The 14,852-nt window shown below is 35.5% G+C and overlaps 1 protein-coding gene across 2 annotated transcripts in view; it reads right to left on the reverse strand.

Annotated features, from left to right (window-relative positions):
- The window catches only part of ACTN2 (actinin alpha 2), a 102,228-nt gene that overhangs the window by 47,694 nt on the left and 39,682 nt on the right, over window positions 1-14,852 (reverse strand). For both annotated transcript variants that reach the window (XM_007481574.2, XM_001368616.3), the window contains exon 2: window positions 526-640. In XM_007481574.2, coding sequence (XP_007481636.1) covers window positions 526-640 — 115 coding nt within the window. The remainder of the gene's footprint in view (window positions 1-525; window positions 641-14,852) is intronic.

Below are 14,852 nucleotides of genomic sequence, written 5' to 3' on the forward strand. Positions count from 1 at the left end.
TTTTAGAACTCCCAGGCTTCTCTCTCTGCCCTTCCTCCACTGCTCTTCAGCTGATCTCTCCTTCAGCCTGGCTTCTCATTGCAATCCCCTGGATCTCTCTTTCTTACATTACACTAGGAAGGCAATATTTTGCCAAAGAATAATTTTTAATATTGCAATTGCAAAGCTCAATAACTTCCAAGGAAAATACTCATCTTGGAATAGATATTAAAAACTAATTCAACTATATGATTTTCACAATGTTTTTCTTAAAACAACTCTGTAAAGCAAGTACCACAAACAATATTTCTATTTTACAAATGAAGAAACCAAGGATAACAGAAGTTATATGGCTTCCACAATCACACAGCTATTGTCTCACAGACAAGATGTGAATCCATATCAGAGACAGGATTTGAACTGATGCTTCAAAGAGATAGGTCTAGTCCCAGAGCTCTTTTCACTCAAGTAATAACACAGTGAGTAAAGTATGTGGAAGACAGATACATCAAGGATTATAACGATGAAAATTATTTTACTACTAACCTGAAATGACTTCCAAGAGAAGCATGAGTTTAAGGCCATTTCTGAAGTCTTCTTCAATGTTCTCAATCTGGGTACCAGCTTTTCTTAGATGGGAATTACACCAGGCAGTAAATGTCTGGAAGGTAAAACAAATATCTGTCAAAACAACAATCAGAAACTTTCCTTTTAAGAGACAGCCAACCTCACACATATACTGAGGAGTCCAAAGAGGACTCTGGATCCTGTCCAACCTTCTGAAGGTAGATGAGCATGGCATAAAATGGTAAAATTGAAATCTTAAGGTAAGTACTTAATAAAGTTTGTTTGATGAAATATTCAGAAAAAAATACCTGAACTTTAAAACCATTGGTTTACTCATATACTGCCTTAAATATTCACTGCCATGATCAGTAATGGTTTTTTCTGCCTTTAACCTCACAAGAACTTTGTGACTTTTTTTTAGACATTTGTCACATATCCTGTTATATTCTGGTTATACATCCTATACCCCATTCAGATCCTACACAACATGCAGGCAAGGAACATGTTTTATCTTGTATTAAACCTAGGCCTAAAACAATGTTCTGCATCCAATAAGTACTTAACAAATATTGAATTTTTGTTGCTAATATCCTTTTTTCAATAATTTTATATTAACAACTAAAGTTTAGTTCTTAATGACAAAGATTTTAAGATTGATTTCATCCCTTGTAACTCAGTCAACAAGCATTTTTTATTTTTTTAGGATATTTTATTTTCCTAATTGCATGTAATAACAATTTTAAACATACATTTTCTGAAAATATGAGCCAAACTGTCTCCCTCCTGTCCTTTTAGAGATGGTAAATAATTTGATCTGGGTTATACATGTATTATTGTAGAATATACTTCTACATTGGTCATTGTTATAAGAGAATACTCATATAAAACCAAAACCCCAAATAAAAATATTAATAAACTAATGTAAAATATAGTATGCTTTCATCTGCATTCCAACTCCAACAAGTCTTTCTCTGGAGGTGGATAGCATTATCTGTCATAAGTCTTTCAGAATTGTCCTGGATCATCATATTGCATGAGCTAAATCTTTCACAGTTGATCATCATGCAATATTGCTGTTACTATGTACAATGTTCTCCTGGTTCTTCTTATTTCACTCTGCATCAGTTCATGTAGATCTTTCTAGCTCTTTCTGAAATCATCCTGCTCATCATTCCTTAAAGCACAATAGTATTCCTTCACCATCATATACCACAATTTGTTTACCCATTCCCCAACTGATGGACATCCATTTAATTTCTGATTCTTTGCCAACACAGAAAGAACTGCCACAAATTCTTCTGTACAAGTAGGTCCTTTCCCTTCTTTTATTATCTCCTTGGGATATAGATTCAACAGTGGCATTACAAGATCAAAGGGCATGCACAGTTCCACAGCCCTCTGGGCACAGTTCCAAATTGCCCTCCAGAATGGTTGGATCAGTTCACAACTCCACCAACAATGGACTAGTGTCCCAATTCTGCAACATCCCCTCCAACATTTATCACTTCAATTTACTTTCCATTTTATTCTTGAGATAATAAAGATCCACTGGGGCTTATTATGAATATGGTCAGATCTATTATGTATACCACACGTAAAATGATTATGTTCCCTAATTGGAATTATAGTTCTTCTCATACAAATTTTGATAACTTCTTATGTATATCTAAGCATACTTTATCAGAAACTTTTATTAGTTTTGCAACTTCCAATGAAATGCGAAAATCTTTCTTCCCAGATTTTGGAGTATAAGATTGAGGAAGAAATTTGCCACTACAACAGGAGGTGAAATTCAAGAGTATATTCTGTTCATATAAATAATTGTCATACATAGGGATTAATGTTAAATGGGCTTGTGCAACTACTATGTATAATACTTGTTTTAATAAGAACAAGTATTCTGAATAGGATTCTAAAGTCAAACTACTAACTTACAGTGAATTTCTCAAACACATTTGTTCATAAAATGAATACTGCCCATATAATGAAATGAAGATAAAATAATTAATATTACTCTCTGCGCTAGAAAGCAAAAAAAAAAAATTTTTTTACATATGCTCTATGTAGATCTCAGCTTAGTGTGAATGGTCTAAGAAGTGTCTGAGGTGGCTAGCTAAGTTGTACCCTGGATAGAGAGTTGGACCTGGAGTCAGGAAGACCATAGTTCAAATCCAGCCTCGGACACATATCCAGCAGTGTGACCCTGGGCAAATCACTCAACCTCTGACTATCTCAGTTTCACCTGTAAAATGAGTATGATAATAGCACCTATCTCCTAAAGTTATTGTGAAGCTAAAATGAGATATTTGTAAAGCATTTAGCATAGCAAATGGCATGGAGTATGCACTTCATAAATGTATCCCTTCCTTCCTTAGAATGTCCTATTATGAGTGTCATAAGTTATATTACTACTTGAAAAATGTTTTTGCATTGATTTGAATTTTTTTTTGCATATTGTGTGAATGAGCAGCCTACTCTCACTAATCATGAACTGAGCAAGAAATATGACATAAAGTGTGTCTACAAAGAGCTGCAGGTCTAGAAAACAATGTTGGTCAGGTAAGAAAGAGAAATAACTGAAGGTTGAATACTACACTGATATCCATGCAAAGTCAAAAACAAGTATAGGAAGGCCCCCAGCACTCTAGATGAAGGATTTATGGAAGGAGAGGGACAAGAATCACAAAGAATACAAAGATGTGGAAGGCTCATGATGAGTTGGAGGGAGCATTGACATCGAAGAGATCAATGATATAAAGTGCTGAAGGTGAAATCTTCAGAAAAATGTCATTCTCTGTTCAATTGGTAGCATCCAAAGTTATTTTGTTTATTTTCCAAACTTCCTTTTTCACTTGGCTTCCACTTATGAACCATTTCCTGCCAAAACAGGATTAGAAACACAGCAGACAGCTGTTGACTTGAGAATGTAAACTCCCCCTAGTCTCACAGCAGCTGTTGGTCTTAAGAACAAAGTGCTAGCCTAGCATATTAAATGGAAAAAAGAAGATATAGTGAAAAAGTTGGACAAAGCAATCAGCCTCTCAAGAAATATGCTCTTTCCAACTAAGATATAACAAGATACATGCTGAACTTACAAAAAAAATTTTTTTAATCTCTGAATAAACTAGATTTCTAAGACCTAACCAACAGGTTATTGATTTCAAGATTTTGGAGTCCTTTGGTGTTCATAGTTATTTAGCTTTTTTCCCCTTCTTCCTAGAAGTTACATTTGATAGACTTCTTTTTTTGTGATATGAAAAATTTTATTTAATTAATTAAGAATATTTTTCCATGATTACATGATTCATGTTCTTTCCCTCCCCTTCTCCCTGCCCCTGTAGCCAATGAGTAATTCCACTGGGTTTTACAAGTGTCATTGATCAAGACCTATTTCCATATTATTAATATTTGCATTAGGGTGATCATTTAGAGTCTACATCCCCAATCAGATCCTCATGGAACCATGTGATCAAGGCAATGTTTTTCTTCTGTGTTTCTACTTTCACAGTTCTTTCTCTGGATTATTTAGCTTTTTTGAAAGGTAACTAAACCAACAATTCAGCGATTTCCTCTAAGAACATAAGAGCTAACCACTGTGTCTAGGAGAAAGTTTGTAAGCCATTTGCTATAAATAATTAAGTATGAAATATTTAACACCCTTAGAAAACAATCTTAAACATTAACTTATCTGGTCAATGACATTTATATGAATAGTATTATCTAGAACCTTGATAGGGAACCTATGACATGTGTGTCAGCACTGATACTATAGCCATTTTTGATGACACACAGCTGCATGTGGGCTCAGCAGGCCTTGGGGCCCCAGAGCCATCTGGGGAGGTGCATACCCATAGCCATGGCCATGGCCATACCCTAGCGAAGGGGAGGTAAAGGGGGGACAAGGAGGAGGGGAAGGGCTGCTACACACATTGGCCACCAACGTGGGGGACACAAGCCAGGTGGCTGGTGTGCATGGGGCTCCCACAGGGGCAGGAAGGAGGAGTATGAAGAAGGAGCATGAGTGGGCAGGTAGGCTGGTGGGTGGAAGCTGCTACTCTCTAAGAGCCCCAGGGCCAGCTGGCTGGGGAAGGGAAGGGCAGGGTGGGTCCTACCAAAGACTAGGTGGGGTTCAGGTACATGTGCAACAGAGGAGTATCTGGAACTGGTTACCAGACACTTTCAGCACCCTGAAAAATATAGCAATGACTTTACTCACAATTTTTCCCTCTATGTACTTTTGTGAGACCTTATTCTCAGTGTTAAATAATGTCAAAACCAGCAAAAGAAACAGATTGACAGATGAAGTTAGTAGCACTTGCTTGGGCTTGAAGTGTACAAAATACCAACCTTCAATTGAAGATATAGCCAATGAAATTCAGCAACAAAAAAAGTCACTAATAGGCAGGTTAGTTAAAGAATTCCCCCTCCCCCTCACTTATCTTAGTTCACTGCACCCCACCACATAAGTTAAATAATATCAATGCCCACAAAAGAAACTGACTGACAGATGAACAAAGAAGTCACTAAGCAGGGAAGTTAAATAATTAGTTTTTGGTTAATTAAATACAGTTATATATTACAATAATATATTTTTATTTAAACTATAAATATCTCAAAATTATGGGTTTTATTTTCTCAAAGTGATACACTACCCGAGTTGTGCTTGTTTTTTTGATGAATTTTGACAAACCACACTCGAAAGATTGCCCATCACTGGTCTAGAACTTTTTTAAAGATACATGAATTAAATTGCTGGGGTGGAGGGCAGCTAGGTGGCACTAAGGATAGAGAGCCAGGCCTAGAGATGGGAGGTCTTGGGTTCAAGTTTAGCCTCAGAGACTTCCTAACTGTGCAGATTTCCTAGCTGTGTGACTCTGAGCAAGACACAACCCCCATTGCCTAACCCTTATTGCTCTTCTGCCTTAGAACCAATACTTAGTTCTAAGGCAGAATGTAAGAGTTTTGAAAAGAAAAGAAAATCTAGGGTGAGGGGAAACATGAGAGCATGTAATTATATCTAGATAAGTATCTATTTTTGTTTAATAAAATTAATAATTTTATAATTATAATATAATAAAATATTTAAAAATAACACAAAATATAATAACAAATAAAATTTAATAAAATATTGACAAGTGATGGCCTACGTATGCACATTTAGTCATTTAAACCTTTTAATATAACCTTGAAAATAAATGGTATTAGAAACATTACTGAAATCAACTGGTAAATTGGCATCACCACAAAAACTCATGAAAATGGTATAGTGTACTGATCCCTGGGGGGAGTCTTTTGAGAGTATATATGAGCCTACTATAGGTAGATGTAATAATTAAGGTAATCTTTTGTTATTTCTCTGTTCACATCCAAGGAGATTAATTTAAACTGAAAGGTCAATGTACTTAGCTAAATTAAGCCTAGTGAAGCTTAAATATCCTTAATTAAATCTTCCATGTGCCAATATAACTTTGAGTAACTGGTAACAAACAAAACACAAATATGAGAGAGACCTTCAATAGTTTCATACTGCAAAAGATACTTGGAGAGAGAAAAAAGACTTTTTGTGCCAGTACAGAGTGTAATTTCCATTTTATTTAAAAAATGGATTGCTACAGTCCAGGGTGGAAAGACTGCCTGTACTCATATATTTTGCACTGGCCCACCATTCCTATCACTGTTTAAAAACATGTTCATAATCTGCTATTCCCTGCCAAATGAGCCTGGGAGGCATGGGTGAGAGAAAAGATCTGTTAGCCTGACTAAAACTCAGTCAAGGAGACAAATGTTTCCAGCAAGCTTCTTTGCTTCAGTGGCATGAAATAGTCTTTGGAATCATCTAGAAAAAACATCTAGATTTGGTCTTTCTAGTCAAATAGAATACAGCAGAGACAACTATCCTTTAAGGGAGGAGCAGTCATCAAATAAGAATTCTCCTCAATGATGTTTGGAATCCATCCTTATTTACCATATTAGATGACATTTATCCATGTTTTCTCAAAAGCTAACCAGAAGGGCACCACCTAATGTTCTGGAGGTCTTTCCACATTTCTCCTAACCATGAGAGGAGACCAGTAGAGCACTCTGGTTGCCTACCTGCTCCATCGCTCCCTGCAACACAATTCCTTGATCATGCCTTTTACACCCATTTTTCTTTTTCTTTGGATCAAAGTTCCTTGTTGGTTATGTGTTACAGCCTGCTTCCACTTGAATTGTGCCTCTCCACACTGCCTTCTGTGTGATTCTCATATCTAATACTGGTTTTACCTAGTACCTAATACTGATGTTTAATTCTTCAGAGACAAGTGTGATTCTTTATCTCTCTTCCATAAAGTGAATTAGTAAAAAGTTAGTATTGAAGAGATGAGTCTTGGCTTTTATGGGAAGCTAGGGTAGGGGTCAGTGTAAGAATTTTGCAGTTTTAGAAACTATTCAGGTCTTCCTTCTTTAAATCTTCCTTTTCAATTCTAGGTCCAGTTCATTTTCCATCTAGACTGTCTAGCCCAGATATAGTTCATGTTGGATGAAATTCAAAAGCATGCTAATATCTGGGCAATGGACATTTTTCATCCACTTGATCTTTAATTTTTATATGGACAAAGCAAACTCCTTTGAGAGATTATAGATTTCTTCCAGGAGTCATGAGGCTTTATGCAATCTATACAATGTCATCTACCAGGAGCATTATCTAGAGCAGTGGTGTCAAAGTCAAATAGAAAGATCCCTGCTGGATACATAATTGATTTAGAAAACAAGAAATTAACATTATATTTTTATTGTATTCTTATTTATTTTGGGAAGTATTTCCCAATTACAGTTTAATTTGATTTGGGCTCTCTTCAGGAGTTTTGAAGACCAAGTGAGGGCTTAGAGTTTGATACTTCTGATTTAAATGACCTTACCATTAACAGAGAATCCCTTCTTAATGTACTATATATCTCCTTCACAGGGGCAAATAACTTTTTTGTCATATATTACCCTATTTTTAAGCCTCACTTGATGTATATAATCAGCAGATCATTAAGTAGGGCTACTTTTATAATTATACATTCCAAGGAGACCTTGATACATGGCTAGTAGGCACCTTGCCCCAAAGTAACTTTGTTTTTTTATTCTACCAAATCGATTGCTTGTTTGTAATGAACCAACGATATGTGCAATGCAATCTTATATTTACTACATCTTTCAATTAATTGTAAAATGGCAAAAATGTAGTCCATTATTGACTATTATTTGAAAAAGACTGTTGCTCCCTATTAACATATGCTCATTGAGAATACCCTAGAGTTATAAAAGTTATATAAAGAGAGCTCATTCTCAAAGATTTTTGTATGGACATGAAAATTGGCATATATATATATATATATATATATACATATATATATATATCAGATGGGAAATCAAAAGTAAGGGAGAAAATAAGAAAAAAGGAAAGGAAGAAAAATTTCAGCATTCTCAAGCAAAGGAATATTTGTTGGGAAGGCATCCTAGGTTTAACCCTACTGAAAATTACTATTTTAATTTTTTAGAAAACAAAATCTAAATATTCTAAATATTCTTCCTTCCTCTCTTCACACTTGCATATATATAAAGTTCATGGAGCCTAAACCCATAATGGAAATTGATAGAAGAAAGGTCCATATAATCTTGCTGGCTCTCTTATAGGGAAGTAATCTCAGCAGGACCCATACATCTCTGGAAATGGGGTAAGGGTATCTGTGGAGAGAGGCACTACATATATATTCTATTTTAATTATGAACTGTTGCAGATTTACACAAAAAATATAGCCTAGTGTGCATTTAACTCTACATCAATCCAAAGTCTCTTCTATTCTTTGTTTATGTGTATACATTAACATACTTTTCCAATATAATTTGTTACCAAAATTTGTGGAAATATTAGCCATTTGTAAGTATACACAACCTCCCTCTCAAAGAACATTCCCTCAAAACATTAAGCAGAACTACTGAACAGTGAGAATGATATATTTTAGATAGTAGAAATCAATGTATACCCATTATTTTGTGTCTTGCTTTAACATTTTTAACTTATTTTATAAGTATTTTCCTAAGAATTGGCATATGTCTAATTTTTAATATCTGATTAGCCTTTATTATAAGGGGGAAATTCCATTGAAATGATCATTTTTAGTTACATGTATTTATTTTTCTTCCAATTCATTAATTATTTGGGTTTGCTTTATTGATTCTTGCTGTTTTATCATCTCACTTTCTTCGAGGTCCTTAATTCTGGTCATTAGGGACTGGATTTGCTTTTCAGCCTTGTCTGCCCTTCTATTGGATGCTTCGAGTTCTTTTTCCAATTGAGCAGTCTTATCTGTCAGACAGCTGATCTCTTTCTCCCATTTTTCTTTCCAGAAGGTTTCCATCTTTTGGATAAGTTCCAGTTTGAGATCTTCCAGAGCTTGTTGATAGTTTCCATTTTGGGAGGCGTGTTCTGAATTTTTTTGGATTTCCTCCTCATTCTCCTCTTTTCCTTGGGTACTTCCACCATAAAAGTTTTCAATAGTCACTTTTTTCCCTTTCTTCCTGGAGGCTTGATTTTGGGCCATGTGAGTCATCCCTTTGGTGGTTTTATTTCCCTTTCCTTTTTGGTCTGGGGTCTGGGTTATAAGAGCGGTTTTTCTGTGAATTTAGGTTGCTTCAGACTAGTTCTTCCCAGCCTCGGAGCCCAGGTATTCAGCTCCGCCCAGATAATCAGCGCGCGTTGTTCAGCGCAGCCCGCCCCAAGTCCAGGTCCGCTGGATTCTCCAGTGAAAGCGCCCTGAGACGTTTTTTCCTGGCAGTCCCCAGATCCCAAGGACCCTGGAGTGCCCCCCCAGACAGAGACGCTCTCCACTCACTCGCTGTCCCGGTGAGCGCTCAGGTAGCTCACTCTGGTTTAGTGGGGGAGGTGGGGTGGGGGAAGGGCGGCTCAGTTCACTTTTCTGTGCAAGCTTTTCCTTCTTATTTTAGTGTGGAAATGTTCAAGCCCCACGTACCTTTGCCTCTGTGGGGTACTGGGGAGTCCTTCTGTTCCTCCAAAGGTGATTTTATGCTCCTTTGATGTAGTCTATTTCGTTCGGTGCTGGGGAGAGGAAGCGTGCCGCGTCTAGATTGCAGCCATGATTACCCGGAAGTCACATGTATTTATTTTTAAGCAATATTGTTGTCTTTTTTTTATACCAGCTAGTTCTTTTCAATCTTCATGCCTTCCTCTATCACACTAAACCTTTCCTTATAGCAATGAAAAACAATTACTCAAAACTATTTGACAAAATACTCAGCATAATGCACCCCTAGCCTCTCTAGGAAGAAGGATTTCAAGATCCAAACACTAATTTAAAAATTTTTTAATTTTGAATTTAAAAGATTAAAAAAAGAGCATTTCTATGTACACAATAGAATACAAAGAGGATTATATGTAAAGCTCTGATTTCTTATTCCATACCAGTTGCATTTTAACAGTATATAATAAATTGTATATATTACTTTCTAAAGTGTCTTGCTTATTTCTACTTCCTTCAGAGAAGTTCTAAAGGGACACTTGATTTCTTCTTTCCCTATCAGAATGTTAGCAACTTTATCATCCCAAATGCACAAATACATTTAGATTTCTGGGTTGTTCTTGACTCATGTTTGCATTTCAAAAGTTTCTACTCAGCTCTCATCTTTTCATCAGAAATGCTTGAAAGCCTTCTTTCTTATTAAAGTTCTTATTAAAGTGTAGAATTATAGTTGAGTAAGTTTTTCTTGGCCATAAGCCTGTATCTATATTTTATAACTAGATTTCTTGTTCATTGTTTTGGCCTGATGTGGCTTTAAATTTTTCTTGGGGTAGATATGAGGAAGTTGTTCAATCTCCCTTTTTTAGAGAGTCATTTTAGCCAGAATCCGTATAAATTATTTTTCTTTAAAAAGTTACTGTAGGGGATAGCTGAGTGGCTCTGAGGATGGAGAACCAGGGATTAGGAATCCTGAGTTCAAATTGGACCCTAGATACTTCCTCTCTATGTGAACCTGGGCAAGTGACTTAACGCCCACTGCCTAGTCTTTAGCACTTTTCTGCCTTGGAACTGATATCTAGTATTGATTTTAAGATGGAAGATAAGAAAAAAAAATTTTTTAAGTCACTAGAATATTCCCAAGGACAAAGTAGAGTAATGGATTAGATTTCCTTCTTATAGGAATAATAATGCTTGGTCAACCAAACGATTGCACGGGAACCAGGAGGAGACTATCAAATCAAGAATAAGGTAAGAAGAGAGGAGAAATGTGCAGAGGACAGCTGAGAAGAGAAAATAAAGAAGATGGAAAAGGAGATGAGAAAAGAGAAGAGGTCAATATCTTCTGGTGGTTAACCTGATGTCACTCAATAGGAATTTACTGAGTACCTGTGAGATAAAAGCACTGTACACCCCATGCTTAGGCAGATCTTTCAACCACAGTCTGTCACCTAATCCCTATTTAAAGTTTCTCCAGTTTAGCAAACTTGTATCCCTTTGCCATTGCCTTTGAAACGGTTACTCTTTCACATTAGGAACCGGTAAACTTTTAAAAGAATTTAAGATCTCTTCAAGAATTTTAGTCTACTCTGGGGTTTGATTGGTGAGGGTTCACCATCCCTTGCAGCCTTTAAGTATCCCTCAGCCCTCATCTTACTTACCTAGCTCTTTTCAAATTCCAGATCAAAGAGTGATCAAAACAATGCTACCAGTTTTAACAAAGCCATGCCCTATGACTCCAATCATCATTCCGACTCTCTATTCACCACTCTCCTAGGTTTGCTGTCTGGCCCTACTAAAATGTAAGCTAATTGAGCATAGGGACTGTCTTGCTTATTTGCTTTTTGTGTCCTTGGCACTTAGCACAAATGCCTGGCACTAGTAAGAATTTGCTAGATGTTTTTTTTCACTTATTTGCTCCCTGCTTCGTTTGAGAAGTTGCTTTTAAAAGTTTCTGTGAAAATAGAGGTGAATATTAGCCATCACTTTACTCATGTCGATTGTCCAACTACTAGAACAAACAATCTGATTAACTGATCTATACAAGGTGTGACACCCTGTATTACGAAACATTCACCGAAAATGATGGTTCTATAATAGCAATCTGGGCAGTTTTATTCTTCTGGATTTTTCATGTGCTCAGGCAAAATGGTGAAATGAAAACTCTCCAGCAAGTAGCATGGGGTAAGATAATGACAAAAATAGTGATATACTGGAGACCTGAAGAATTGTTTTCATGTGATAAGGCTGAAGGGAGTCTTATTTCCCCCCTCATTTCAAAATCAGCACCGAAAGCTCAATAGCTATCTCCCTTTCCATCCTTCCAAAAGCTACTTGATTTCTAAACCATAACTAACAAAAAATAGGTTTCCTATAAATATTTGGTAACAAAAATTGCTCTCCCTTTTTTACAAAGTATAAACCTTACTTTAAAGAGGCCTTCCATAAGAAGGCAAAGATATAAAAAGAAACAAGCTTTTGTATCCCAGCCCTGTGTTCTTGACCAAAAAAGCACAATGCTTTCCTTGAAGAAAAACAATTGAATATAAAATGTAACTTGGCCAATATCGTGAAGAGCAGATGTTACTTACATAATCTATCATTTACAACTCTATGAAAAAAAAAAAACTTTGAGATTCCCTTTCTCAATCACAAGTGTTGTCGTTCCCCGACCCCCCCCCCCCCATCTTCCCTCTCTATGATCAAATCTGCCTACAAGTTAAAAAGGAACAGGAAAACTGATGTAAGGTGATGGCAGCAAAAACAACAACAAAAATACATAATGTCATCTATTTCTGCTCTTTGAATGAGGAACTCTATTATGTCTAGTGAGATCTTTATTTTCTACAATAGGCACACAGAAAAAATTTTCAAGCCAACTAAACTGGGATGAATTAGATGAGGTATATTTAAGTGTTAACAGCACATGACTATCTATCATTGTATATTTCTGTAACGAATAGGGATAAATTTTAAAGGGCAGAGTTTAACAAAAATTAAACACATTTCCTACTGTCTCCTACAAACAATTATTTATAAAAGCTAGCATTTACACAGTGCTTAAGATTTTACAAAGCATTTAAAAACAGCCCTATATAATAGATATGAACACTATCCTTACTTTATAGGTGCAGGAACTGAGGCTCAAAGAGTTTAAATGACTTGTTCAGTCTCGCAGCTGGTGAGTACTTAAAACTAAATTTGGACCCAAGTCTTTCTAACTCCTCGGCATGCCTTCTAGCATTATGTTATATTGCATTGAGAATGATGTAGTACAAACAGTCTTCATTATTTCAAGCAGCAAACTACTGCTATAGAAGAGCTGATCTTGAAGGCTATCAGAACAAGAATAGGTATAATGAACAGCTTTGTGGATATTAATTAAATGTAAATATGTAATCTCAATTCCATTAATTTTCAAATTTAGATGATTAGTTAGACACATGGAGGTAAGAATAAATTATTTCTAACATGCCTAAAGGGCTAGGGATGCAATATAGAACAGGATCATCAATTTAGAGCTGCCATGGATTTTAGTCTTCATCAATTCCAACTCCTTCACTTTACAGTGAAAAAACAGACCTAAGTAGATCAAATGATTAATTTAAGATTACATGGATAGAAAGGGGCTGAGTAAGGACTTGAATATGAGTCTCAGATTCCATATAACTTGCTATGAATAAGTGAAGCACTATGAAGGAAAGAAAAACAAAATTGGAACCACTACTATTTGTAAGAAACCAAAACAAAAGTCCCAACTTTATAGCTTTAAAATAGCATAAACAAAGGCATTGAGATCTCTTTTCCTCTAACATGGTCTCTGCATTGTGTTAAAGCCCATTAAATTTGGTCCTTTAATATGTGTGTGAATATTTTTATTCTGCAGGACAAAACCTGGATTCTTTTATAAAAAGTCAAGGGCAGTAGTGTTTGGATTTAGCTCAGTTCTTGTTTGAACAGAGCTAGTCAAGATTTATCACCATTAATTAATTTAACAGTAAAGATCATTCTGGTTCTCCCTAATAGGAATGGCAGTAAATAAAGTCCTATGTAAGGGTTTTGGCTAAACCCACAATAATGTACTATAATTATTTTATATCACTCATCCCTAAGGTTTATGGAAATGATCACATGCTTGAAACAATAGCAATTACACTGAGATGGTGATATTGAAGAAGATGCCCTCTATCTTATGACAGTCACTCAATTGTTTAATTTCCCTTAAAAGAAAACATGGAACTCATCTATACAAAAATATTTTAGCAGCTCCTTTTGTAGTGACAATGAATGAAAAACTAAGGAGGTGTTCATCAACTGGGAAATAATCTGAACAATTATCAAACATAAATGTAATGGAATAATACTGTGGAGCAGAACCAGGAGAATAATTTATATAAAACAACTACATAGTAAAGACAAAATAATTTTGAAAGACTTAAGAACTCTAATCAACACGATGAGCAACCAGGACTCCAGAGGACCAATGATGATGCATGCTGCCCATCTGCTAACAGTAAGGTGATGATACAAGATGTGAAACAAGATATATTTTTGGACATGGGTAATACATGGATTTATTTTGACTATATATAGCAACTACAGTAGCTTTTCTTTTCTTTTTTCCCCTCCAAAGAATGTGGGTAGGAGGGAAAGACCCCAAACAATGTTTATTAATAAAAATAAATTAAATTTAAAAAATTTCTAAAAGAAAGAAAATAGAAAATTTGCCAGAGATCTAAGACATATCTGAATATAACTAATATTTAATCTCATTTATTTATACACTGAGATTTGCTACTTTAAAAAACCAAATTACTTAAAGGGGAACAAATTCTAATAGACTAGATCCTCTTCTGTGCTATATTGACTTATTTCATTTTGTTCAAAGGTTACAAGCTAAAGGCTTATGCCTAATGGGCAAGCTAAAGGCTTATGCCTAATGGGCAAAGCCACCAGAAAGTCCATAATTTCCTATTAAGTCTTCTAGGATATGTCTATTTCCAAGGTTTCCTGCTAGGTAGGATTTGGAACAACTGATGCTTGTAAATCAAGTTAACAAAGAAGGTAAGATGTAGTAGGAGAAAGGGAAAAGAGGCTGATGGTATAACTTCAAATTTATCTCTTTCTACTACTAATCATCATACCTTGTGGTTCTTCCAATTCTAAAATATCATTAAAATAGTAATAATAGCATTAATTTCACAAGAAAGAACTTTACAAAAGAGAACCACCATGAATACTATGGGTACACCATAAATATTTGTTAAAATGAATAAATGAATATAAACAGGAAAAGACAACCTA

Source organism: Monodelphis domestica, chromosome 2 (genome assembly GCF_027887165.1).
Source record: "Monodelphis domestica isolate mMonDom1 chromosome 2, mMonDom1.pri, whole genome shotgun sequence".
NCBI lineage: Eukaryota > Metazoa > Chordata > Mammalia > Didelphimorphia > Didelphidae > Monodelphis > Monodelphis domestica.